At 41.1% G+C, this 25,038-nt stretch overlaps 3 protein-coding genes across 14 annotated transcripts in view; all 3 read right to left on the reverse strand.

Moving 5' to 3' along the window:
- Positions 1-1,373: 1,373 nt before the first annotated feature.
- Positions 1,374-5,085, reverse strand: timm10 (translocase of inner mitochondrial membrane 10 homolog (yeast)). The gene is made up of 2 exons (XM_042226911.1): positions 4,844-5,085; positions 1,374-2,480 (listed from the first exon to the last, which is right to left on the reverse strand). The coding sequence occupies exons 1-2, from the start codon at positions 4,912-4,914 to the stop codon at positions 2,285-2,287; spliced, it is 267 nt and encodes an 88-aa protein (XP_042082845.1). The 5' UTR covers positions 4,915-5,085; the 3' UTR covers positions 1,374-2,284.
- LOC102307610 lies at positions 4,845-21,038 on the reverse strand. Of its 6 annotated transcripts, XM_042226907.1 has the most exons (9): positions 20,306-21,038; positions 19,873-20,046; positions 19,345-19,471; positions 16,831-16,949; positions 15,802-16,733; positions 15,527-15,619; positions 12,220-12,685; positions 8,257-10,032; positions 4,845-6,773 (listed from the first exon to the last, which is right to left on the reverse strand). In XM_042226907.1, exons 4-9 carry the CDS (start codon positions 16,931-16,933, stop codon positions 6,454-6,456), a joined length of 3,690 nt encoding a protein of 1,229 aa, XP_042082841.1. In that variant the 5' UTR covers positions 16,934-16,949; positions 19,345-19,471; positions 19,873-20,046; positions 20,306-21,038; the 3' UTR covers positions 4,845-6,453. The 6 variants fall into 6 exon arrangements, with proteins under 6 accessions (XP_042082841.1, XP_042082840.1, XP_042082843.1 ...); XM_042226906.1 differs by lacking the exons at positions 19,345-19,471; positions 19,873-20,046 and having other exon boundaries at positions 20,306-20,515; positions 20,756-21,038; XM_042226909.1 differs by lacking the exon at positions 19,345-19,471.
- A 362-nt stretch (positions 21,039-21,400) lies between these two features.
- ctnnd1 (catenin (cadherin-associated protein), delta 1) overlaps positions 21,401-25,038 on the reverse strand; it is a 31,754-nt gene continuing 28,116 nt past the window's right edge. For 6 of the 7 annotated variants that reach the window (XM_005944504.2, XM_005944502.3, XM_005944500.3 and 3 more), the window contains 4 exons: positions 24,880-24,927; positions 24,489-24,571; positions 23,682-23,736; positions 21,401-23,226 (listed from right to left, as the gene is read on the reverse strand). In XM_005944504.2, the coding sequence (XP_005944566.1) occupies positions 23,168-23,226; positions 23,682-23,736; positions 24,489-24,571; positions 24,880-24,927 (245 nt within the window). In that variant the 3' untranslated portion in view covers positions 21,401-23,167. The remainder of the gene's footprint in view (positions 23,227-23,681; positions 23,737-24,488; positions 24,572-24,879; positions 24,928-25,038) is intronic. The other variant, XM_005944503.3, reaches the window with a different exon arrangement.

Consider the following 25,038-nt stretch of genomic DNA (forward strand, 5'->3'; position numbering starts at 1 on the left):
GTGTGTTTGTTTAGACGTCTTTGTGAGGACTTATGGGGGACAAAATGTTCGTCCCCACGAGTTGAAGGCATTTTTGAGGCTCAAAATGTGAGTTTAGGGTTAGAGTTACAATTAGTTTATGGTTAGGTTTAGGCTGATGATTAGGATTAGACATTCATTTTTGATGGTTAGGGTTAGGGTAAGCGGCTTGGGAAAGCATTATGTCAATGGGATGTCCCCACGAGGATAGCAAACCAGACATGTGTGTGTGTATCGGAACTTTTAAAGAATTATTAATAATTATTAAGCGCGGTATCACGGGCTGGGGATGGAGGGGGCATGGGATATATAAAATTAATACTGAAGCAAACCGCTTGAAATCCACCGGTTATTATAATTCCGTCTCAGTTGCGCAGTTTGCAGTTCTGTTATAACATCACACGTGTTGTTCTGTTGAGCGGTGGGAGCAACAATGTCTCACACTTGCTCGGTTTGGTTGATTCAGAGCGACCCACCAGATGGCTTTGCAGAGTGCGAGAGCTGCAGTGAACTCATTAATTATACATTTAATAAAAAATAACACGCACTGCTGTTCCTGCTCTGGTGACGTCATGCTGGTACACAGGAGTAAGAATCTACAAACTTTACTTATTCCAGAGAAAGATCTTTAGATCCAGACACTGCCTGCATTATGGATAGAAAGCTGAAAGCCGGTTTCAGTTGCTGCTTGTTTGTGGCTCTCTCTGCCTTCAGTAACTGAAAAGCATGCTCTATTGGTCACAAATAAACACTAGTGGCACGGTTCCACTGCCAGCCATACATGCTCAAACTATAACACTGTCTCTACCATGTCTGACAGATGGTGTTTGAGATCTTAAGGTGTGTCTCTCCTTCGACGCTCAGGTTTTCACTTGTCCATAATGACTTTTAGTTTTAGACAAGCAGGATCTTTGATATGCTTTTTTGCAAAGTTTAATCTAGCCTTCTTCTTCTTGTGTAACCAGTGGTTTGCTTCATGTTTTAAACCCTCTATATCTGCATCTCTTGATTGTAGATATGGTTAATCAGCCTCCCTCCTTGAGCGCGGCCGTCCCTGGCCTGAAGTTGTAAAGCAGTTTTTCTTAAACCAGGAAAGAGTTCTGTGATCATGTTTCAGAATTCTTCACAGAAAATTTCATATCAACAAAACTTTTAGAACCTTTTTTTCCCCAAAATGTAGAAAAACACTGTGTTGTATCTGTAATAATCACTCGAGATTTCATTGTATTTCATCTTATAGTTACTGTATATTCATTCACACACTCTGTTGTCCACATACTGCACGAGAGTGAAGTCGAACCATACCACAAACCTCGTGTGAGGGCCAGAATAAATACTTCCAACACTCATGAAGCTAGGCTACACGATGACAGCGCTTTATTAGAGTTAACAGCACACTGTGCAGCTTCTCTGCAGTGCAGATGAAAAGCTGTGTCACTGTGGTTTAAACATGAAGAAAAAGAGACACGCACACTAAAACATGGTCCACTGACACACAGCACAACACAGTCTACACAAGCATGACAAAATGAGCAAAGTTCAGGCATTGTGTTGTTTTTTTTATCTGAGCTGTTAAAGACAAAGAACCAACCAGGGTCAAAAGAGTAAACTATGAATAGTACAAAAAAGACATTTTGGCTCAGCCCATAATGAATTCTGTGCATGCCCTGACCCATGATTCGCTGTTTCTGAGGTGTTGCACAGGACTGACATGTCTGCATGACAGACAACTGTAAATAAACTAGTTCCACGGGTTGAACTGCAGCTTTGCACAGAGTCTATATTTACTTCCAGTGCCTTCCAAAACCAAACAAGAAAAATCTGACCCCAGTTCAAAGGGTGAATTGAGATAAAGATTAAAGTTGAATCATTCTTTGCATTTGTCTGGACCTGTCACATGTAACCAGGTTTCTGGTTTCTAGCTTTCTGGTGTTACGCGTCAGAGGCCTTTCTCCTTTTCAGTCAGATTTTCAGGTGACTTCGAGACTCCAGGCTCAACGTACAGAAAGTGGAAAAGATCCAGAGTGTCTGGTCCACTGTGAGTAGTTTCAACATGTCCTTATGCTGCTGATCCACCAAGTTTCTGAGGAAGAGGCAGTTTCTCTCAGCGGGCCCTCGACAGCATTAACTCCACACTTTTTTATTTTTATTTCCCACCCTTTAATTAAAATACAAGTCTCTCATTGTTTGAAGCCACACATGCTAACCCCATCCCCATGACCTTTTGATCCCACATCATTCTCCACTTTGTTTTCTTCATCCACGTCTATCCGCTCCCCACAGCCGCCTTCCTCATCATTTCCTCGTCCTGGACGGAGAGCTCCGTCAGCTTGCGTCCTAGCCGCTCGTGAAGGTCCAGATATTTGGCCACGCAGCGGTCCAGGCAGACCGACTCACCCTTGGTCAGCTCTGCCTCCTTGTAATGTGGCGGTACGCACTTCCTGTGGCAGGCATTAGTCATTCTGAGAGGAAAGGAAGGAAACAGTCAAGATTCTTCAGTATGAAGAGTGATGATAAAAATACATTTTTAAAACATAACAAACGTGTTACTACATGATGCATTCATGCATAAGCACCTTATTGTGGGGTCCCCATGACTTGCTTACAACAGTCACTTAGTAAAACAGAACAGCGCCATCTGCTGGAGTTATTTTGTGAACCTAAAGTTGGCTCTGAATACTCTCCTTTTAAAATTCATAGTTTCATATGACCTGATATAATAGTTATTTAATTTCATAAAGATGCTAAATTAACCAACTTTTAGGTCAAGAAAAGGTGCATTTAAGAAGAGTATTTAGAATTTCTGCAAATAAAATGTATTCTGGCTCATGTCACAGCAGAAATGTGCTTCCCGGTGTTGACACAGATCCTTCATCAGAGCAGAGAGAGACACAGATTCAGTTTAATTATATACTTCAAAGAAGAACTAGCAAAAAGTTAAATGGCAACTAATTACTTCCTTTGTCCTCAAAGTCTTCACAGGGATAAGCCCCGAGGACAGAATTTCATACATCCTTGCCCAACAAACACCACATGACCACCGACGGACATTAAACCCAGTTCCTCTTCACTGCAGGAGATTCACAAAGAGACCAAACTCAAAACACATGAAAGTCATCAACCTCTCATTTCATGTTGCTGAATGAGTCTATCTAACAGCACTTCATCTAGCCAAATATCTTTTAATACAACACCATGCTCATCAGAAGAAGCCTTAAGTTCCTTCTGCAGGTCACCATCACCGTTTGCCTTAGGAGACACAGTGATGGTGACCTGATAAATCACATTTCAGTGGATTATTTCTTTAACCCGATTAAAATTATTGGTTAGGTTCTTCACATCCAGCCCCAGGATTCAAAAAACTGCAACAAGGCAGACGATAAGCCACGAACGCCTCTAACTGCCTGAAAGGCCCAGTTACTGTCACTGTTGTGGTGCACTACAAGAAACAGTTAAACTGTTAAAAACAGGCATTTTACACTATGTACTTCTAAAAGTATTGCCAGCATTGGGATACCAATAAAATCCCCTAAATCTGAAACATCAACTTCCTGACGTGTCAAAATGTTTCCTGTGAAAAGATACTAAACATAACAAACAAACATGACATGCCTCGCCTACCACCAGACCCAACTAAACAGAACAGCCCATCTGACAACGTCCAACAACTGTGTGACGCCATCACGTCAATACAGACCAAAATCTCTGAGGAATGTTTCCACCATTTATTTATATCTATGCTAAAGGCAAAGGGGGAATTATCACGTATGAGCAAGCACTAATCAGGTGGCCAGTAACATATCTTTAATGGCTCTAAGATGTTGCCAGGTATCATATGAATGTAGAGAACTAGTTAACTAGCATTTGATAGAATTATTGCTCACTTCCATCCACAAAATGTAAACAAACATTAGTATTTGGTTTATGGAGTGATGTCAATAACTGGGCGCCATCAAATTACTGCAGAAGAAAATCCCAGTAAGATGATAGAGAGCCAAGAGCCAATCAAACCTCAGTCAAAAAAGTAAAGCAAGCAAACTGCTTGTTTCTTGATCTGAATGGTTGAACAAACCCATAACTCATTGCTCATGTATATTTATTAGTCTCTCTCAAGCCAAAAACACCTGCATAAAAGTACATAAACTATTTTCTTTGGCAACTGACTGAATCTGACTCAGTGGATTTTAACTGCAAGACTTTATTAAAAGCACATGAATGTATAATTTGTGCAAGGTCATGAAAGGATAAATATTGACCAGGCTCGTCTTTTCTTCATTCAGAGATGCAGGTCTGTGCTGCTTCTTCCAAGTATAAAAATACTTGTGATCAAAACCACTTAACTTAATATGAATGAATGTACTCTTACACCAGTGACGGCATTTAAGTAGATTACTGTGTTATGACACAAGGACACATCTTTATATTATGAGAAAAAGCCGTACTGTGCTTATACTGTAAAATTGTGACATGTGAAGTAAATTCAGTGAGTTAAGCACTAAACGCAGGCCTTTAATTTTTAGTCACTATAGCTCTTTTTAAAATAAATGCTATCCCACACTGGATTTAACCCTTGCCAGCCTTTAGTAGAAGCCACCCTTTGCCTTAAACATGCCGGCTGGTGGGCCTTTATAATAATGAGCTTCACCAGCAGGACACTTGCTCGCATTAACGATGAGCTGTACAGGCTCAGCTTCACTAAACAGTAATTATCTTTGCACATTATTCTGGCACACTGTAAATAAATGTAAGTTTGACACATAAAAGCCGCGACACTTCACAGCAGACTGCTGTGGCTAGCTGAGAGGTTAGCTTGTTTGGGCTTTACCGGTTGTACATGTCAGCCATCATCTCCACCTCCAGCTCCGCCGCCAGCTGCTGCGCCTTCACAGGATCCATGGCTCCGCTTCAGTTCTGCTCTCACCGGGTCTCGAACCACAAACACGCCGTCCCGCAGAGCCTCTCCTCCGGACAGCAAGCAAGGAGCACTACCCGCTACTTCTGTAACCTTCAAACCTGCACGAAAACACGTGTGTGCCGTTTCCCTCACACACTTCCGGTGACAATAAAGTTGGATTCAAAAAGCAGAAAGCGGAGCGAGCAGGAAGCGCGCCCTCTACCGGTGTGTGTGTGTATTTCTATTTGTCCAAAGTAAGATAAGAGCCTCACAGGGAAGTGAAGGACAAAAAACCTGCTTAAGTTCAAACTGAACATCAGAATGAGGAAGAAAGTTGGTTTGTTTTGTATTTCTGAAACTTCTGTCTCCATTTATTTATTCATGCTATTTGTATTTTATCTATTAGTACATATTAACCGGCATATGTGTGTGGACACCAGAGAAAGAATTTCATTGTACAGAGAAATGCTTTTCTTTGTACACATGACAATAAATGCTTTGAATCTTCTGAGATGTTCCAATGCAGAGAGATCAGAAAAAGATCAAATGTCCAGTGAGCACCAGCTCTCTGGGTAAAAATTAATTGTAGATGGCAGAGGACAAAGGAAAATGGCAGACTGCTGCAAGCTGATGAGCAGGCAACAGTAACTCAACTAACCACCCTATGCTTGGTTTTGGGGTTAGAAAAAACTGCTTTGTAATTGGACGTCTCGGTTTCTTCTGCAGTATTTGGATGGTTCTGGTGTAAACATAAAAGCATAGATTTACCTTGCTTTGTGTGTCAAGTCCATCCCTTTATGACCACAGTGTACAAATCTCCATATGTCTGCTTCCAGCAAGACACTCAAAGGGCCTCCATAGATACCAGAGCTCAATCCAAACTATTGCATTATAAATGTGTAGCTCATAAATCTGGGGAGCAAACCAGCTGTAACATGTGATGCTGTCATGTCAATATGGACCAAAATGGAAAAGGAATATTTCCAGCACTTTGTTAAATCTATGCCAATTAGAATTCAAGAAAAATGTAACTAATAATGTGGCCAGTGAGTGTATATTCTGTAGTGCCCTCGTGTTCAGCTATGGTGCTTTTTAAAGAAAGCAAGCAGTCACATGAAAACGTTTAATAAACCATAATTATATTATGTACTGATGTACATAAAACAGTTTTACAAATATAGACTTAAAACAACAGAGCTTTTCCACAATGGAAACATACAGAGGGACATCACTGAAGGCCACTCAAGTGCCTTTTCCTCTATTCATCAGACAATTTCGCTGAAAATGTAAAATTTATAAAATTGACAAAAGTAACTTTTTCTTTAGAATATTATTAAAGGAAATGAAACATCTTTTTGAACCGTATACAGAAGGAACTAAACGAAAACCCAAATCCGTGAAAACATGAAGTGAAGAATGTAAAAATGAATCTTTATACGCAACTTCATGTGACATGTGAACATAAACACAACCAGAACAGAGACAGCATTAGAGTGAGAGCCGACCACTGGACGGGGTAGAAAATACACACGTACATGACGTTACTCTGCCTCGTCTCCAGTCACGTCAATCTCATTCACATCATCTTCCTCATCTTCATTCGGAGTCATGTCTATGTTGTTGAGGAACCCCTCACACTCTCTGGTCTGAGATGCTTTTTCTGGGGAGCAAACCAGAACATCCACCTCTTCTTCTTCCTCCTCCTCCTCCTCCTCTTTTCCCTTTTTGTCTGTACTGGTTATCTTCACGGTCAAGGGCTGCAACATGATGTCCAAAGCTGTGTTTTCTTCAGGCAGGAGGGTGTCACTGTGAGAGGAGCAGTCATCATTGAGGAATGGAGACCCCGTTGTATCAGATTTCCCTGTGCCACAGAAGGAGACTGTGAGGGTAGCAGGAGCATGTGCGTGCATGTTTGTGTGCAAGCAGAAAAAGGAATACTCACACTTTCCGATGATAAATAACTGATCAATAGTCAGCTGCCTCTATAGCCAGCAGTGAGCTTTTGACGTTAGTGTCTCATCTGCAAACACCGTCAGCAAATAAAACACAAGATCAGCTGCCTTTCAAGTGATTCTGTTCTTGTTCTGCTCTGCAGCCCTGGAGAGCTCAGCACACCAGCATCATCTCAGTCGAGTGGCCACTGAGCTCACAGTGCATCTCCAGACCAAACAAGAACTTTAATCACCAGCTGAAGTCAAAGACAGTGGAGCAGAAGTCCATCCACCTAGACCAGGGGTGTGGAACTCCAGGCCTCAGGTTTTAGATGTGTCCTTGATCCATCACAGCTGATTTAAATGGCTAAATTACCTCCTCAACATCTCTTTACGTTCTCCAGAGGCCTGGAAAGGAACTAATCATTTGATTCAGGTGTGTTGACCCAGAGCGATATCTAAAACCTGCAGGACACCGGACCGTGAGGCCTGGAGTTAGACGGTGACTGCCACAAGAGCAACCTGGTCAGGCTGCCACCTAGTCTTGGTCCTCCACAGGAAGGACCAGGGTTAAGTGGTTAGTTTGAAAATAACAGCTAGTAGATGACAGGAACCTGCACAGCCAAATGGAAAGAAAGCTTTATGGCATGCTTTAAATGCTCGAGTGCCATCTCACTGTTGTGACATAACTGAGGACATAAAAAAGGAAGAAACTAAATAGCAAAAGCAAACATGGACACATGCCTACAGAGAGAATTTTACAGTGTTTCCTACACAAAACACTGCATTCTCATTCCAAGGTAGATTTTTTATTTTAATGTAGTAGATCCACTGAGAAATGAAGGTGCCGTCCAACCAGACTGCAGGACAAACAGCACTTAAGTACATGTTGTTCATGCACTGGATTGTGCAACAGCACGTTTAAAAAAATGGCCGTATTAAAGCTGATGTCTGAACAGCTACTGAAATTCTGAGCAGACTTAAAGACAAAAAATATTAAAATGTAAATTTGCTCTATTGCAAGGTTTAACCTGAAATGATATTCAGTTTTTTTATTAGTTTTTCTCTTTTTTTATGTCTAAATCTGCATCTACTTTAAGAAAAGTTTTTTGGTCTCTTGAAGTGAAACTATGCGGCTTTGCGTCAGCCCACATGGGGGCGACACAAACACCGTGCCTTAGCTCCAACGTGACAGTTTATGGTCTGTGTTTTTACAGTTTACTCCCATCTGCAAGAGACAAATGGCCTGAAGCCACAGCACACTATGCCAACCCATCCTCGGAGGTGCCTGTGTGATTGGCATAGAGCAGAAAAATCAATACTACCAATGTAATCATTCATTCTGAATAACAACCTTCAAAACAAAATCCAATTAATTTACCATGGCAACAGAAACAGCAAAATTCAAAGTACCTTCATAAGGACTTCCCAGTGGTCGCTCTCTCTCCGGTGTCACCTTGGCTTCATCTTCTTCCACAACGTCTAAGGACACTGGGTGGCCTTCATCACCATCCAAACTCCTCTTCTCGCTCATACGACTGTTTGTCTCTGCAGACAGGCTCAAAAGAAGATTGTGATTTTTATCAACTGCGATGTTTGAACCTTTGTGATGTTCTTCAGAGTTTGTCCCGTCTTTAATGTCCACTCCTTTCTCCAATATGCCATCTGTGCCTGTTGCAGGTTCATGTGTTTCCTGGGTCTGTTTGGACTTCATTCTTCGTGCTTGTTGCCATTTAAAAAGCTTCTGAATGTCCTTCAGAGTGACCACGTGCCGCTGATTCACTGTCCTGGGTTTTACGTTACAGTCATTGGTTTCTTCAGCCTTTTCAGTGTGCTCGACACTCGCAGTCTTCTTCACTGGGCTGACCTCCACCTCGCTCTCATTCCTCCTCCGTTTTCTGCACGACTTCTCCATTTTTTTCTCCTCCTGCTCCTTTGGCAAGTCCCTGTCGACCTGCGCATTGTCGACATTTTCATTGTTTTCAACAACGGCAGGAACACTTTGTGTAGAGTCCTCTACAGGTCTTATTTTTCGGGGTCTACCACGTTTCCTTTTCGCGAGCGAGACGCCATCCTGACTCACAAGCTGAGCTCTGCTGACGATAGGCTTGAAAATGCAAGGCGTTTCAGGTGGGGTTGTGTTATTTGCTGCCTCTTGAGATTTTTTTATAAAGCCCCTGGTCCTGATCCGAGACTGCTTGGTGCCAAAGGGTTTTTCTTCCCTAATGTCAATGACGGGCAACATTTTGCTGGGTTTCCCTGGAAGTCCAGATGGTGCATTTGAAGACCTGATAGCCACTTCTCTTTCCTTCAATAGCACATTGTTACTCGACAAACTCACTGAACAATTCTTTGTTCCATCACTGACTTTTAAATCTTTGTACGCAGAACAAGAGCCGGTGGAGTCTTGTTGATAATTTGTGCGCCTTCTCTTCCTCCCGTCTCCTGTAGAGTCATCATGTCTATATTTGAAACTCTCCTTCAGCCTCCTGGAGTACGATTTTACTTCTGCTGCTGATTTTTTTCCTCTCTTTTTCAAGCTATTCCCTTTGCAACCTTCTGCACTGGTTCCTCTATTTGTTAAATGCAAATCCTTCTCCTGCTGCTCTTGCTTTGACTGGCAGCTGTGATCTGGATCTGGTGATGGAGATGTACTTTTATGACCTGTGCAAATGATGCTGCTAAAGGGAAACTGCAGTGAACCAGCGTTGTCCGAGAGCCAGGGTCTCCTACGTAAGGATGGCTGCTGCTGGACATCATGTTCAGGGTTTGCTGAGTTGTTGAGTAGAGGCTGACCTTTAGCTGCAGATGAACTTGGCTCTAATGGGGAGAGACGCTGAGGAAGCCGCAAGTCATCCATGCAAGGTGAGGAAAAGGTGGGTTTAGACTGTGTCCCATCTCCATTTGGCAGAGGCAAAAACTCGAGACTCTGTTGATCATCTTGTGAGGATGGTGGCTGAAATGCTGGGTAATGGAGTTTCTGGCCTCTGGTGGAGAAAGCTGAAGACAGGGCTGAGCCTGTGGTTGTTTCCGGATACAGAGAATTTTGACTTTTGAATGGGGGCAAACCCTGGCAGCTCAATCCCTCGATTTGCCATAAAGATCTGACAGCTGGGTTGCACTGGGGAGTCGGCTGCTGCTGCTGGATCAACTTGGGCTGGTTTGGAGCTGCAAAGCAACAATGGATACCTAACGAGCAAGCGGAAGGATGACTATCAATTCATCTTAAATACGTGAATTGTAAGCCCTGTATTTTTATAGACATTTTCTGTGACAATCAAAAAATCCAATTAAAAGTACCAATTAATAAGCTTCTAAAAACTGAGGAGGAAGGGCAGCAGGACGGGTAGCAGTGAGAGCACTTGAACTGAGACTTAAGTCAGGTTCAACTCAGTCTGCTTCTGTAATAACATGTAATGTGCTTTTAGAAAAAAGAAAGAAAAAGGTCCTACTGTGTTACTCTCTGAAAATACACCTCTGCCTTTTTAAACTTAGTATAAAAAGGACAGAAGTCTAAAACAGTCGTCTACAAACTGCTCAGCCTCAGCTGTCCCTCCTACTCACATCCAGATCAAATCTGAGCATCTTCAACTGTGCAACATCCAGCTCCTGCACTTTTTTGCCCATCTCCAAACCACAAACCTGCTTTACTCCCAGTACCTCTACTATTTGCAGATTCACTGTTACACCCGTCTCCCTCTCATTCACACACGTATTCTTTTTTTGCTTCTACTGACTTTTTTTTATTTCTCTTCTGTCCAGGCTCTCTTCCACCTGCTCCCTGCTCTCAGTTAATTCTTCAAATTCATTTTCTTTGCAGAAACACTGAAAAGTTTAATCCAAGGAACGAAGAACTGTTTGAGGTTTCAGACAAAACAAGGTATAAAAAATAATAAAGACAAACTGTAAGGCTTTACATGTTGTTAAAATGTAACTAAACAATAGGGCTGCCACGATTTGTCGACTAGTCACGATTACGTCGACTATTAAAATCGTCGACGACTGATTTAATAGTCGACGTGTCGTTTGAAGCTTTGTAAGATCACAAAAGACGCAGGAATAAGTAGCAGGATTTAAGAGTGTAATAACGGACTGAAACAGAAGATGGCAGCACTGCATGTACAAGGATGCCAGCTGCCGTTCAACCCCGAAGAAGAAGAAGAAGAAGCAGCTGTGTCCCAGAATTCATAGCGCGGCCCAGCTTAGTTTCCAACAATGGCGGCAGCTAGTTAGTTTTAATACTACTCTTATTATTCTGTCTGGGTCACAAAATAAACGTTTAACATATTTTCAGGCGAGAATGTAGCTGTGTAAACCTCAAATATCTGCTCAGTTTATCAGGACACCACATATTTTCAAAAGCGCTCCGACGTTTTCGGAGACGTCTGTTACCCACTAGCTCGATAGCTAGCCGGGGGCTAGGTCACTAGCGCCGTGAGAACACCGGACTCCCGGCAAATTGTTTTCAAACCCACCGCCGTCTTTCGCGACTCAGGTTAAATATATATGAGTCACTTAGATAAATTAAAAATGTTGTTGTTTGGCTTTTTTTTTTTTTTTTTGTATTTTATTTGTTCCTGAGTAAATCGGTTTGGCTGAGATTAAAGTTATAGTTTTTACACAGCTGAATAAACGTCAAGCAGACAGCTGATTATCAGAAGTGTGAGATGCTGGAGAATATACTCCGGTGTCCTGTTATATTTTAGATAGCAAGGAGTTTATTAAACTTTACCGAAACAATCTGCAAATTTCATTAAAATTGAATAAACTATCATCTTGTCTTTATTTTTAGTTAGCACCTTAAAAGCTTAAAGCTGTAAGCTAATGATAGTTATATAAGAGCAGATGCTGCTGGTGCAATAAGCTGTAGTTTTACGTCCAGTGGATGATGATCTGATTAGTCGACTAATCGCATAAATAATCGGTGACTAGTCGACTATCAAAATAATCGTTTGTGGCAGCCCTACTAAACAAACACAAAAATCACCAATAAATGTTAAATGCTGAACAGTAAACTTCAGTACATTCGCAGTGAGGGGTGGTCAGGATTTTTGAGTCCTTATTCTAAAATTGATCAATGTCTTGTCTCAAAATACTTAAAAACAAACAAACAATCAACCCCAATACTGTTAAGATGTAATACACTACTGCATGCAGAAGGTGGCAGTAATGGACCTAAAAACTGTTTGCTAGCCACAAACAATAACAGGCCAGTAATGAGACCCTGGAGCCTGTGGAGCAGTGAGGAGAGATGCTAAGGAGTCGTTAACAAAAGAATAAAAATACAGAAAACAAAAAAAACTTACTACGGGTCTGTACAACCATTTCATAATGTGATATTAAAAATATATGTGTATTTACAAAGAAAGCTTCTACCTGTCTCCACTGACGTCTGGTTGCTTTGCGACTCCAAATCCTGAAAGAAAGCAACCTCTGCTGCACTGGCAACAGGATCCATCCGACCCTGGGCTGCGTCACCCTGCGAAACTGGGACTCGGCAAACATTGTGGCTCGACTCCAACTTCTTACAGTTACTCTCCAAGTTGGGCAGGATGTTCAGGCTCATCATGACGTCCTCTAACAGCTTCTCTATCTGCTCGTCACACTCGTCCGCAGAGCCCTGCGGCTGAGGCACCGGCGCTGATTCAAGCTCAGTGTCGGGGTTTGAGGTGAAGCTGCTGCTGGAGAAAGACTGGGATTCAGAGGTGGTGCTGTGGTGTTCCTCTGGTTGTGTGGGAGAGCTGGTTACAGCAGGTGGAAGGTTCTGGATCTCTGGTTTCTGAACAGGGCATGGGGGGACAGGGGAGGCAGGAGGCTCGAGTTCCTCAGCATCTGTCTGTGGCTTTTTGAAAGATGAATAAGAAACCATTAAAACCATTACAAAATATCACCTTTCATTCAAACTTTAAAACAAAGGTGAATTCATCTGTCTGCAGATAAACTAGACTAACAAACTATTTTATTGAGGTGCTTCTCTGAAAATGAGTCCCCAACAGTTGCCTCTAAGTGCTTTATAATGTAGGCGAGGTAATAATAATACAGAGAAAACAACGACGGTTGAAACGTGATTGTCGGATTAGGGGCGACGGGACAAAGACTTTATTTTACCACTGAAATCTAAGTTTCATATCAAAGTTTGGTTTTTCATTCCTCCAGTTGAAGTTATTTGATGAGAGCTGGAAAGGAAGACTGAAACCAGCTAAAATATTTAACACTCACTTCTCTGATCACCACAGTTTGAATAAAAAACGACTTCACTGTTTGCAGCACTCACAGGAAACAAGTGAAGAAAAGAAATTAACTGGTGATCATGTCATTTTATAAACACTTTTTCCAATTCCTGTTTTTCATATTCACATTAAACAATTGACAAATTTCTCGACACGTAAATAAAAACAGATACTGCTTTACCATCAAAACATCAGAGATTCTTGTGGTAATCTTTTACCCTTTACCAGGTAAAAGGATGGCAAAGTTTCCACAGAGCAAATATGTCTGCTGTGCTGCTGATCTCAGGGGGAGAACATGATGAAACGCAACTTCTTTCTGGTCGAGCCTGAGGCAACAGCCGAGCTAAACCTGCCCAGCTAAGGTTTTACACCACATTTACATCATACCGCTGCTGCTTACTTCTCACAGAGCACGGAGTGAGACTTTAACCTCTCACCAAACCATCGGCCGGGCCACGTGCACCTCCTCCTCCTCCTCCTCTTCTTCAGCCTACTCTATTCTGCAGAAATGCACCTTCCCTCCTGCGGTCTCTATTCTTGTTGACAAATGGATATTTCTTCTTTCTTGCTTACCAGCGTGAGCTTACGTTATATAAATGTTTAGTTGTCATGCTTTCATAGGTAATATTTCAAAACATTGCAAAACATCTGGCATCAAAAATAAGCTCCAATGCCAAGCAACAGTCTTCAAGCACATTTCAAAGTATAACAGGTATGATTACTCGTTTCTCAGGTCTCCAGCTGCCTGGGTCTATAACACAGTATAAACAAAGATTAAGAAGAAGAAGCTGGTTATTGTAAGGTTTTGAAAGGGCATCCTATTTTTTATCAAAATAAAAGTTTTTATCACAGGGAATTCTTCCACTTCATGTTTCTTGATGTTCACTCAATTATGCCGTCTGTCAGACTCAGAACTCGGAATTTAAGTGATACTGAAATGTACTTTCCTAAATACTTCAAATCTCCCACTAGCTCATGACAAACCTCATGACACTGTCACACGTGTAAAGCCTGAAACCATAAAAAAAAACATCCATTCACTTCTGCTTATCCTTTTCAGGGGCGCTGGAGCCTATCCCAGCTGTCATAGGGCGAGAGGCGGGGTACACCCTGGGCAGGTCGCCAGTCTGTCGCAGGGCCAACACACAAGGACAGACAACCATTCGCGCTCACATTCACTTGCACATTCACACCTAGGGGCAATTTGGATTAACCAATTAACCTATCCCCACAAGCCATAAAAAATTGCCAGAAAATAAAAAAAAAACACTTTTTAAGTGTTTAGTGTAGCTTCAAAAAATGTAATTAAATATTAATTTATTTTGCAATTTATTGCTTACCCTCTGGGGTCCAGGGTATAATTGGCCGTTTTTGACTACTTTTGATTTTACCTCTATATTTCACCTTTAAAATGTGTTTTTCTTGCCTTTTTTGGTATCATTATTTTCAGCACAACCTCAAATATCTGAAATTTGAGTTGTTTTTTGATCTAAATTCAGACAAAAAAATTCAAAATCCGAGTAGAAAAAAGTTATATTTTTTACTGTAAAACCCACAAACATGTTTAACGAATAATTTTCATAACTTGAAATGCAAATAGAAATTGTACATTTCTAAAAATTATGCACAAGTTTTGCAAACAACAAAGTTATATGGTACCATTTACCTAAAAATGCAGCCAAGGCCTCAGGCGTTTTTTATATAACCATTTAAATCTATTTACAGAACAATCAGGTGTGCTGCATCAAATAAGAAGGCACACAAATTATTTGTGCCAGTCCAAAAAATGTAGTTTGTGTTCAGTATAAGACAGAGGAGAACAGCACAGGCCTAAACCTGCAGGTCTGACAGCAGGAGGTGCATCAGTCCAGTTTTCCATGTGGGAACAGCGTTTACACTGAAATCTGCCTTTGACGGCTTTTTTAGAGCAAATATGAAATTCAGCAGTATAACTGACACACAATACAAGACAATAACTACACAACAAACTAACTACAGCCTCCAAACACGCTAAACGTCACTAATGTCTCACATATGAAAACTCGCTCTCTCTCTCTGTCTTTCGCTCGCCCGCTTTCCATCGCGGGTGTCACTCCACTCATCATTTTTTTGATTGGCTGACATGGTAAACTCTAACACCAATAGGGAAGGGATGTTTGCAAAGGGAGAGTGTTTGCTAGCGCTGTCTGTAGAAAACGCTGTTTTTACCGTTCTTCACACTGTAAACGCCACTGTTTTGTTCAGAAAAAAACATCGCGTGTATTTTTTATCATAACTCTGGTTTTACGTGGCCCATCGACACAATTCAAAAACTGGTATATAGTGAAGTCCGCACTTTCGACCCAAGTTGAAATGGGGACTCTGACGTGCCGCATCTTGTAGCTGTGTCGTCTTAAATTGGTCATGTGATTTTGACGCGCCGCCGCGTCCGGCGACCCCAGAGGGTTAAATACCTGAGTCGGTGATGTCAGGATGGACGTCTCATTTGGGCTTTGTACCGTCACCACCTCCCACATCTCTCCTGTCGTTCTTCTCTTCAGCTTCACCTGCACACACATAAGACAAATACAGTTCTGACAAAAACACACAAAGTGAGAAAGGTGTCCAACACATGTGGTGTGACATATAACAAACTAATCCAGAGACAACGAACATACATGATGCCTACACTCAATCCATGAAACGGAACTCCTGCTCACAACACGAAAAGAATACAATTTCTTTTCACCTTGATGGATATCTGTGCGTCTTCCATAATCTCCTTCATCTTGGTTAGATCTTTCACCGCTGCGCTGCATGGTGAAGGACTCTTTTCACTCGAGTTTTCTTTTTCGTTCATCTCATCTCTGCAGACCTGTCGTGGCTGCTCTGCATTTACGCTCTCAGCTGCCGTGCCGTTTGATTTTCCATCCTCCAATCCTGCCCTTTCTCTGGACAACCAGGTGATGCTGTCCCCAGACTCAGATGACTCTTGGTAACAGTCGCCCTGAGCTTCCGAGGAACTGGAATCATTACTGATGGTAGGAAAAGCCACAGTGTCAATGGAAAAAGATGAAGTGGATGTGGGATTCGTTACACTGTCACAAGTTTGGCCAAATGTAGACTCTGCATCACTGGCAACGGCGGGGCGAGGGGTGAGATGTGGAACAGTGATACAAACATCCGGGCTTTGAGCTACAGAGGAGGCAGGCTCCGGATTTCCAAACTCCACTGAATTTTCAGCAATGGTTGCTGTCTGTGTGCCAACAGACACACTGATTTTCTTTCTGACTGGTGAATTTTCCTCTCCCGTGCCCGTCACCTCAGCCTCAACATGTGTCTCCTGTATTTTTAGGCTTCCCCGTCTCTCTCTGCAATTCCCAAGACTCTGCCTCCTTTCCTGGACTTCTTTCGGCCCTCCACCCTTCTGTCCTCGTACAAGGTCTGTGATTCCAAACTGGTGGGCTGCAGCCAGCACATCACTCTTCTCATTGTTTCCTTTTACCTCCAGCACACCAGAGTAAAGCAGACCAACCAGCTTGAGCAGAGTCTGGGCCTTCATGGTCTGGAGCTGGAGCTGACGCTTCTGTCCAGATGGAGGTGAGGGGGAGGCTGAAAGCTTCTGAGACAAGTACGGGCTGAGAGCTGCAAGGACGCAGCTGTGGGTTGGGATTGAGATACCTTATAAAAGAATAAAGTCAGGAGAGAATGACTCAATTGTGCATTTTGTACATTGTCTTACATCATAAAGAACTTTGTAATTTTCCTTCTTTCTCACCCTCAGTTTGGAGCAGGGTGTCACAGAACTGGGCACTGTTCTGTTGTCTCTGCAACCCCCCGAGAAGCTGCACCTCATAACCAGGCCACAGGTACCTCTGCATGTCCACATGAGCACTTCTGTTTGAAGTACAAACAGAAGCTGTCTTGAAGCAAAATCAAACAGGCACAAGAGCATTCGCAGGCAGAGGGAGTTTGCAATTCACATTCAAAGATACGTTTTTAATTTAAAAAAAGTAATATGGTTAACTTTCCAGGGCATGTGTGTGCAAAATTTATGTTTCCCTGCACAACATCAGAGGCAGAAGAAAGACATGGAGAGGAATCCTTAAGTGAGAATTCTGTAACAGCAAACACAGTGGCTGAAGCCCAACCTTCAGATGGAAAAAAGCATTTCAAAGTCTTATTTTTTTTAAGCGTTTTAAATCAGATTTAACAGGTGATTGTAAATGTGCAGCTTTTATTCTTTGGTTACCACTCAGATAATGATAACGATTAGATAGTCCTTCAAAGTAACTGCCCAAATAAGGGACTACAAGGTTTTATTATCTCTGTCAAATGAACATGTGCCTGCATGACTTCCTGACTTATCTGACTGTGTGTGTGCTTGTCTTCATCTTCTCATCTGGAAGCTCATAAACCAGCTGCCATTTGGAATTTGTCTCAGACCTTTATGAGTCATTTCATTAAGCTTACGAAATGTCACAACATTTATTTATATGCAGACACGCACATTCCAAAGATTCTCAGTGAGACCCAAACCACTTTGCCACAATTTGATCCGAATGAATGCGGCCATCTTGGAATATGTCCATGCCATCAGGGAAGAAAAAAAATCCATGGCTGGAAAAAGCTGCTCATTCAGTAAATTCAGGTAGCTGACCTCATTCAACAATGCTGAACCTAGATATGAGCAACTAAACCAACCACAGGACTGCCCCCATGGGCTCGTGTTGGTGCATCAATTTATCTGTATCCCTCAGTATGACGTGCTAATCACTCTTAAGCAGGATAAATCTGGGCTCAGACCATCTTTAAGCACCTAAGCAAACTGAAGTCTTCTTTCCACCCTTACAGCCTCATTGAGAAGTGGTTTTCTTAGGGCTATGATAGCATTTAGTGCCAGTGTCTTGAGTTTGCTACAATGTAAGATAAGGAAATGCCATGACTCTGTTTTTTTGGAGATTTCTTCCTGTTAAAAGGGAGTTTTTCCTTTCCACTATTGCCAAGTGCTTGCTCATAGATGGTTTTCTGATTGTTGTTGGTTTTCTCTGTATTATCGTAGGGTTGTTCTGTTACAATATAAAGCACTTTGACAAGACTGTTGCTGTGATTTGGTGTTATATAAATTAAATTGAAGTTTTTACAAACTAAATATTTCAGTAATCTCCGATCAGGATCATTCAAGATTTTGTCCATTTCTCCATCAAAGATGATGGTTCACCACAACTCTTACAGGTTTCAATAATGCAATAATACACTGGGCAGTTATTAACCCAGTTTTCGTCATTTTAGGAATCTCCTGAGTTTTTCCCCTGCTCAGGCCAATAATGTCACCCTTCTAAAATAGAGTAAGATCTTTTCCACAACCCCCAGGATACGTCTCCAGACATGGTTGTTTAGTAGGGTTAAATAACCTGCTGCCAGCTAAAACATTAAATCACTGTGATAATTATTTAGTGGAATGGGTGGACAATAGTCACAACCTATTTCTTTGGGTGGTGACTACTTTTTTCCCCAGCTTGGCTATAACATATGGTTCATTAAAGGGTATGTGAATTTAATTTCAGCAAAAACTGAGACACAAAAACTGCTTGTATAGAAACCTTGTCCTTCTTTCGGCTACAATTTTAAGGAGGTCGTCACAAATCATCTGCCTCCAAACAAATCTGTTAAACACTTAAATAGCTTAAATAAGGGGGGGGGGGCTCAACTATCCTATTGAATAAGAGCACAGTCATAAGGTAGTCAGTATTAGCAGACATGGAAAACGTTGTATAGAAATTACGAGTCGAATTAAATTAAAAATTGCTTTCAAGGTTTGGCTGATTTGCACAAAAATGAATTATTTGACCAACTTTGCTTAGAATGGCAGGAAACAGATCTTTTGATGATGATTAAAAAACCCAAATCAGATTCATGGTAGGGTATTCCTTTGAAAGTACCAAAATATTCCAATTGCTATTTTTTTTTTGCTTTTATTATTGTATTATTGCTTTTATTGTAATTTTACATACCATTTCGAGCTTTTCTGAATATATGGACGCTAGATAATGGTTTCATTTATTTTCTATTAATCTGAATAATACAGTTTATTTATACCTTTTATCTTTTGAGTTGAAGAGCTTTTTCCCCTAAAATCGAAATGAACATTTCTGAGTAAACTGCTCAATTGCTGCATTCATGGTTTGGGGGAAAGCCTCACTTTTGACCTCTTCTTATAATTTACTGCAGGTTTAAATTCTTGGTACAACTTGAGATCCTTAATTTAAGTACTAGGTACACCTCTAGATACCTGTTTTCTTCTGACAGTGTAATGAGTCACGGCTAGTTTCCTGTGTGCGGTGTGTACAGAGGTGGTCTCTCTGGCAGGATCACAGCTAACACCGACTCTGGGAGCATGTGGACCACGTGGAGGAGCCCTACAAATTAATTAGCATTAGTGAACTTCACTATCGGCTTGTTACCAATCAGACAACATTTTTATTTGTTTGTCTGTTTCATTTATAACATTAATCGCAATTTTCTAGACACCTAAGTCGACTTTTTTTTTTTTTAAAACAAAGTGCGTTGGTTAATCGTCGCTGTCTAGACTTATCCTAGCTAGCTTAAGAGGTAGCTACATGTTAGCACAAAAATGCAAAAAACCAAAACGCCCTTCATTTCGCATAAAATTTTGCCACTTTATTCATAGACTACAACTTAATAATCCTTCCATTCCTTAGAATGAAGGTTTAATTGGCTTAACCTTATTAAGATGGCTAATTCTGGAGTGATTTCCGACACTGTGGCTAATGTAGGTTAGCTTTAAAGTTACACTTACCAAAATCTTCCTGTAGCAGGAGCAGAGGGTTCATGGAGGATTATGTTTATTTTACCCACTGGAGTTAAAGCCAGAAATTAAAGTCGCACAGCCATATGCAACACATCGACGCCCATCACGAGTTTTTGCATCCGAGATGGTGTTGCAACGTGATAGCGACACCTACTGACCGCCCTGTGAAATGACATCGAGCGCTGAGTTATTAGCAAGTTTGGTGTCAGCTCAGAGTGGATTCACTTTTAGTTTCATTGGTTTAAAAATTTTAGTTCCAATTTGTTTTGTGATAGTGAAAAAATAAATAAATTTATGAATTAAATATGCAAGCTGAAAATCTTTACTGACATATACTGTGTAGTTTGTTGATAACAAAACGGCATTAAACAGAATCAGCGGAAACCAAAATGTGTATATATAAGAGGGAGAGTCCTTTTACTTGTATTTGTGTTCCTGTTCCTTCTTCCTGATGTCGGTATCCATTGGTCATCACCATAACTATCACAACTACGGTCTTCTCCTTGCTATGTGTGGTTGGTTGGCTAGTAGCAGATTCTCTGTCTGGAACTTGGAAGTCTCACAGGACCAGTCCTGTTGTTCCCAACCACCTTAAAGGTTAAAGGTTGTCGTCGTGGTTATTCTGCCAATGCTTTACAGCAGAAGGTGAAAAAACATTTCAAGTCACAAAATATGCAGAATTATGTGGAATATGGCAAATACTACCACAAAAAAAAAAAAAAACAAAAAAAAAAAAAACAATTTTGGATTAAAAACAAAAAAGAAAAGAAATAAAATGATGGATGTTTCCCCTCAGACGCCAAAGGTTTTGTAGATGAAACAGCAGCAGAAACATGTACAAAGGAGACTACATGAGTAAAGGGAGACCTACATAAGGAATAATGCTGGCTGTGATGTATGCTCTTTAAGTTTACGCAGTGAGGGCGTCAGCAATGTTGCTTTCAAATGGAATTTATCCTTCACATTATAAATGGCTCAGAATTAGTGTCCCAATTCTAATTGGCTGGAATTTGGTCACCTGACTCGCAGCCATGTGGAAATCCTACAGTGTCACTAAAAGTCTGGACCAGTTCCTTCTCATGCTTAAATTACTGCTACTTAATTTCCTCAATATGTTTTTAAAAGTAGAAAATACTTTTTTTTGTAGTCTAGTTTTTATTACCCCCACTTTCAACTATAATATCCACAAGTAAATGATACTGAGTGACTACAAAAATCATAAACATCTCCTTGTTCCCATTTAAAAATAAATAAATAAATAGAATCTGAAAAAAGAAAACACGGGCACTGAGAAATAATTTTCTTTTTTATTAAAAACATTATTGCTAGTTACATAATTCATTCATAAATGAGAATGTGCAACTTTAAGAGCCAAGGCAAAGAGATTACATTAGTCAACAATCTGGTTTTTTCCTTCCCATTAGTGTATCTGATGATGGCGTTGGAGGATTTCTGTTCAGCTAACTTGGTTTTGCTTTCAATTAAGACAAACTGTTTTCAATCAAACAAACAAAGAAAAAAAAAAAAGATTGCATATGCATTCACCCAGAGCACCCAAAACAATTAAACCCAAATCAATATATATATAAAAAATAATAATACATAAAACCATTAAAATTAACAAATATTCTCTTGTATATATAGTTTAAATGTGCTTTTACTTTTTTCTTGATTTTATCTAATAGATTCTGGTCTATGCCTCTCTTTCTAACACTAGCCCTCGCTCGCTATCATTTTCATCTTTCAGTCAGTCCAATCTTGAAGACAGCTCGTTAATTTGAGAAAAGGAGGCTGTCATATTTCAACTGGCATGAAAAAAGGAGGTTAAAAAAAGAAAAGAAAAATCACACTTTACAACCCCGTAGTGCTTCTTTTAATCATCCACGCAGTAAGTATCTACATCTCACTCGGCACTAAGAATAAGCATTCCTCTTCAGAACAAACATCGTACTAAAGAAATGTGGGCAAAAAAAAAAACAGACAGCACTGTGTCGATCTGTAGTCTTAAAGCCAGGCAGGTTATGGATTTGTGAAGCAGTGAGTTATACAGAACTCAAGAGTTTAATTTAAAAAAAATTAAAAAAAAAAATCCAATAACATACAAGATCGCATATTCTTGCAGAATAAAAACTTCTGAGTTCTATATACAGTACTCCCAAATTGTACGCTGCTGTGAAAAACCAAAAAAAAACAAACAAAAAAACCAACTTGACCAGTTACCCAGGTCACGCTGGACACACCCATGAGACCCATCCTGAATAAGCGAGGCACTCCAGTTAGCCCACGATTAAAGACAATCTTGCATATGTACACATTCATAAGATTATGGACCTGCAGATAAGGAAATGCGCCCACCGGATCCTTGAGATATCCACTAAGAATTACCAAGAAAAAGGGGGGTGCATTTAACAGAAAGATCACTTTAGAAATTGCCGTCTGTTCCAACAAGGAGGAGGAGGAGAATCATTCGTCTGCTTTATTTCTGGCTGTATAACTAACCTTGTACAGTTGTGGATCATCACAATCAAATGCAGAAAAAAGCAGCACGCCCGTGCATCTTTGGGCTGTCACCAACACAAGATGCCAACAGAACAAAGCGGATGACAAGTTTTCAGTGTGGCTGCTGGAGAAAAGTCTGAGTGTGCCATGTTGCGCGTTAGCAGTGGCAGTCACAGCAGTAGCAGTGTCATTTGGCACGCATACGTAACTAAAAGTACACAGCAAAGCGAGTAGAGGAACAACCGCTACCAAAACAGAAGCAGAAGCTGTACACATATCTAATTAGACAGATAAATACAAGATCCCAGCGGTAGGAAATTACTCATATTTTGTAGTGTGTGACCATTAAGGAAAGAGAGAGAGAGAGAAAACCTTGATTTCTTCAAAACAGAGTGTGTTAGCCATTTATGGAAAATCTCACCATAAAGTGTCCTGATATGATTCCAACAGTTCCTTTTTAATTAGTTTAATTAGTCTTTGCTCTGACCTCCGAGAAAATACCAAAGAAGCCACAGTCTCAAAGAAAGAGAGCATTAGTGTTGTCCAAGCAAGCTGTAGTGCTGATGGAGTGGTTTTGGAGTCAAGTGGTCGTAGTGTCACATCCGGCTGTCCACAGGGAATGCAGAGCATCGTCAGTTTTCCATATGGTTTCATTCGAGTGTTTGAACTGCAATGGAGGAATGTAACAGAGAGACAGAGGGAAGAAGAGAAGCTGCAAGAGAGTGAGTGTAAGGGATGAAGTTTAGTCATGTCGGTAGTGTAGCGGTAGTCCCCCATTGTCAGTTCAGCAAGGGCAGTAAGTGGGAGGAGGCTGTCGTCTTGTGATGCACACAATCAGTTTTTCTGCAAGAGAAGAAGAAGTACAAGTGTATGAACGGATCACATGGAGCGGCTAAGGGCGAGGCAGCCATGCCTGGGTGGAAAGAATCACACTTTTAAAGAAAAATTAATTATTTAAAAAATACAATACAGTGAGTAAAAACGTTACTTAACATTGGACAAAACGAAAAATTACAAACTGTGCAAAGCAGAGGTAACAAAAAATATGTGTATATAAGATCCAAGGAACCACAAAAAATAAAGATTTGACACTTTTCACCAGCAGGGGGAGCAAAACAGTCTAAAAATAGTAAAATGGAAGCTCATTAAAAAATCCAAATCACAATTAGAAACACACAAATATTCACAAATCTTACTACAAAACTAATATTAGGCCATGCGGTGAGTTGTGAGAGCAGCCAGTGGGACACACATACCATGCGGTGACATGCAGTGTGACACAGTGGGTGTAGCCTAACCATCGTAAGAATCCATTAGAGGCAAAGAGGCCTGCCTCTCCCCATACATCCCTCCCTGGGAGAGAGAGACAAAAAGAAAGAGGAGAGAAGGACAGATAAAGATGAGGAGAGATAAGAGTCCAAAGGAGTGGGTGAATAAAGAGGGTTTAGTGTGAAAATCCAAAGAGGAGGTGAGTAGACACAGAAGGGGGAAAAGTGGAGGGAGTTCAGGATGACGAAAGACAGAAGAGTTGCGACATGTTAGTGCAATGTTAGGTCCTGTTTTAAGGTTGGAAAAAAGGGACAAGGGTGAGAAATAACGCACAAGATAAAGATCAACTCCTGTGCTGTACCGAGACATGCATCAACATGCTGCCTGTGGGTGTGTGTGAGAACATGTCCATTCACACGGTAACTTTCTGGGAAACCAGTGTGTGAAATTAACACCATTAATAGTTTTTGCCCTTTACATTCATTGAACGACAACTTTAGCAGCTTGTGAGAGCGCAGACTGAACTCAGATGGTGCCTAAAGTCAGGTGAAGCACTGCAGCTATAGCACAGCTCGGTGATTTTGGCTTCTCGGATCAGCAATCCTCAACCCCAAAATATTCCATTTATAATCAAAAACAACAACAAGGTGTGAACTGGCCAGATAACTTTAAAAATTAAGTGAGCACTACGTTACATTGGGGTCAGGAGAGAGATGTAGCAAAGAGCATGTTAGGAGTGAGGCAGTAAATTCTCAGTAAAGGTGCAGACATGCGGGCTTATGTCTCTAGGCAAAGGTGTGAGGAGTGTCAGTGTGTGTCATGAGGTTGGCCGATACCTGATCTAAATCTTTGTCAGTAGGTCCGAGTGTGTTATCCAGAGTGTTCCTTCTCCCCGTCTGGTCCAGTGTGGAGTAGGCATCTGAAGAGGAGAAGCACGTGTTTAATTGGTACTTCCAATAAATACACAAAGGGCGAAGAATATGGAGCTGGCAGGAAAGAGAAAAAGAAGAAGACCGCAGAGGAGATTTATGATGTAGTGAAGGAAGACATGCAGTGGGTTAGTGTGACAGAGGAGGATCCTAGGGACAGAGGCAGATGGTCCGCTGTGCTGACTCAAAGGCAGCAGCTGGAAGTCAGTGATGACTTGATGCCAATGAAAGCAAAGGCATGTCGGACAGCTCTTCTGTCAGTTGTATCTGTTTGTGTGTTTTGTGTTTGCACACTTGCCTGGTCCCATGTCATTCATTGGAATCATTTCCCGGTCACTTTTGCCACCTGTGTGTCAGAGAAATATTAAAACAGTCAGAAATACATGTATTGCTCTGTAATTCAAAAGAATTAAGTCGCGACAAATACATTTTTTAATGCAACCAAAGTGCTCAACAG

This window comes from Haplochromis burtoni, unplaced genomic scaffold (assembly GCF_018398535.1).
Source record: "Haplochromis burtoni strain Fernald_Lab_line unplaced genomic scaffold, NCSU_Asbu1 Contig_233, whole genome shotgun sequence".
NCBI lineage: Eukaryota > Metazoa > Chordata > Actinopteri > Cichliformes > Cichlidae > Haplochromis > Haplochromis burtoni.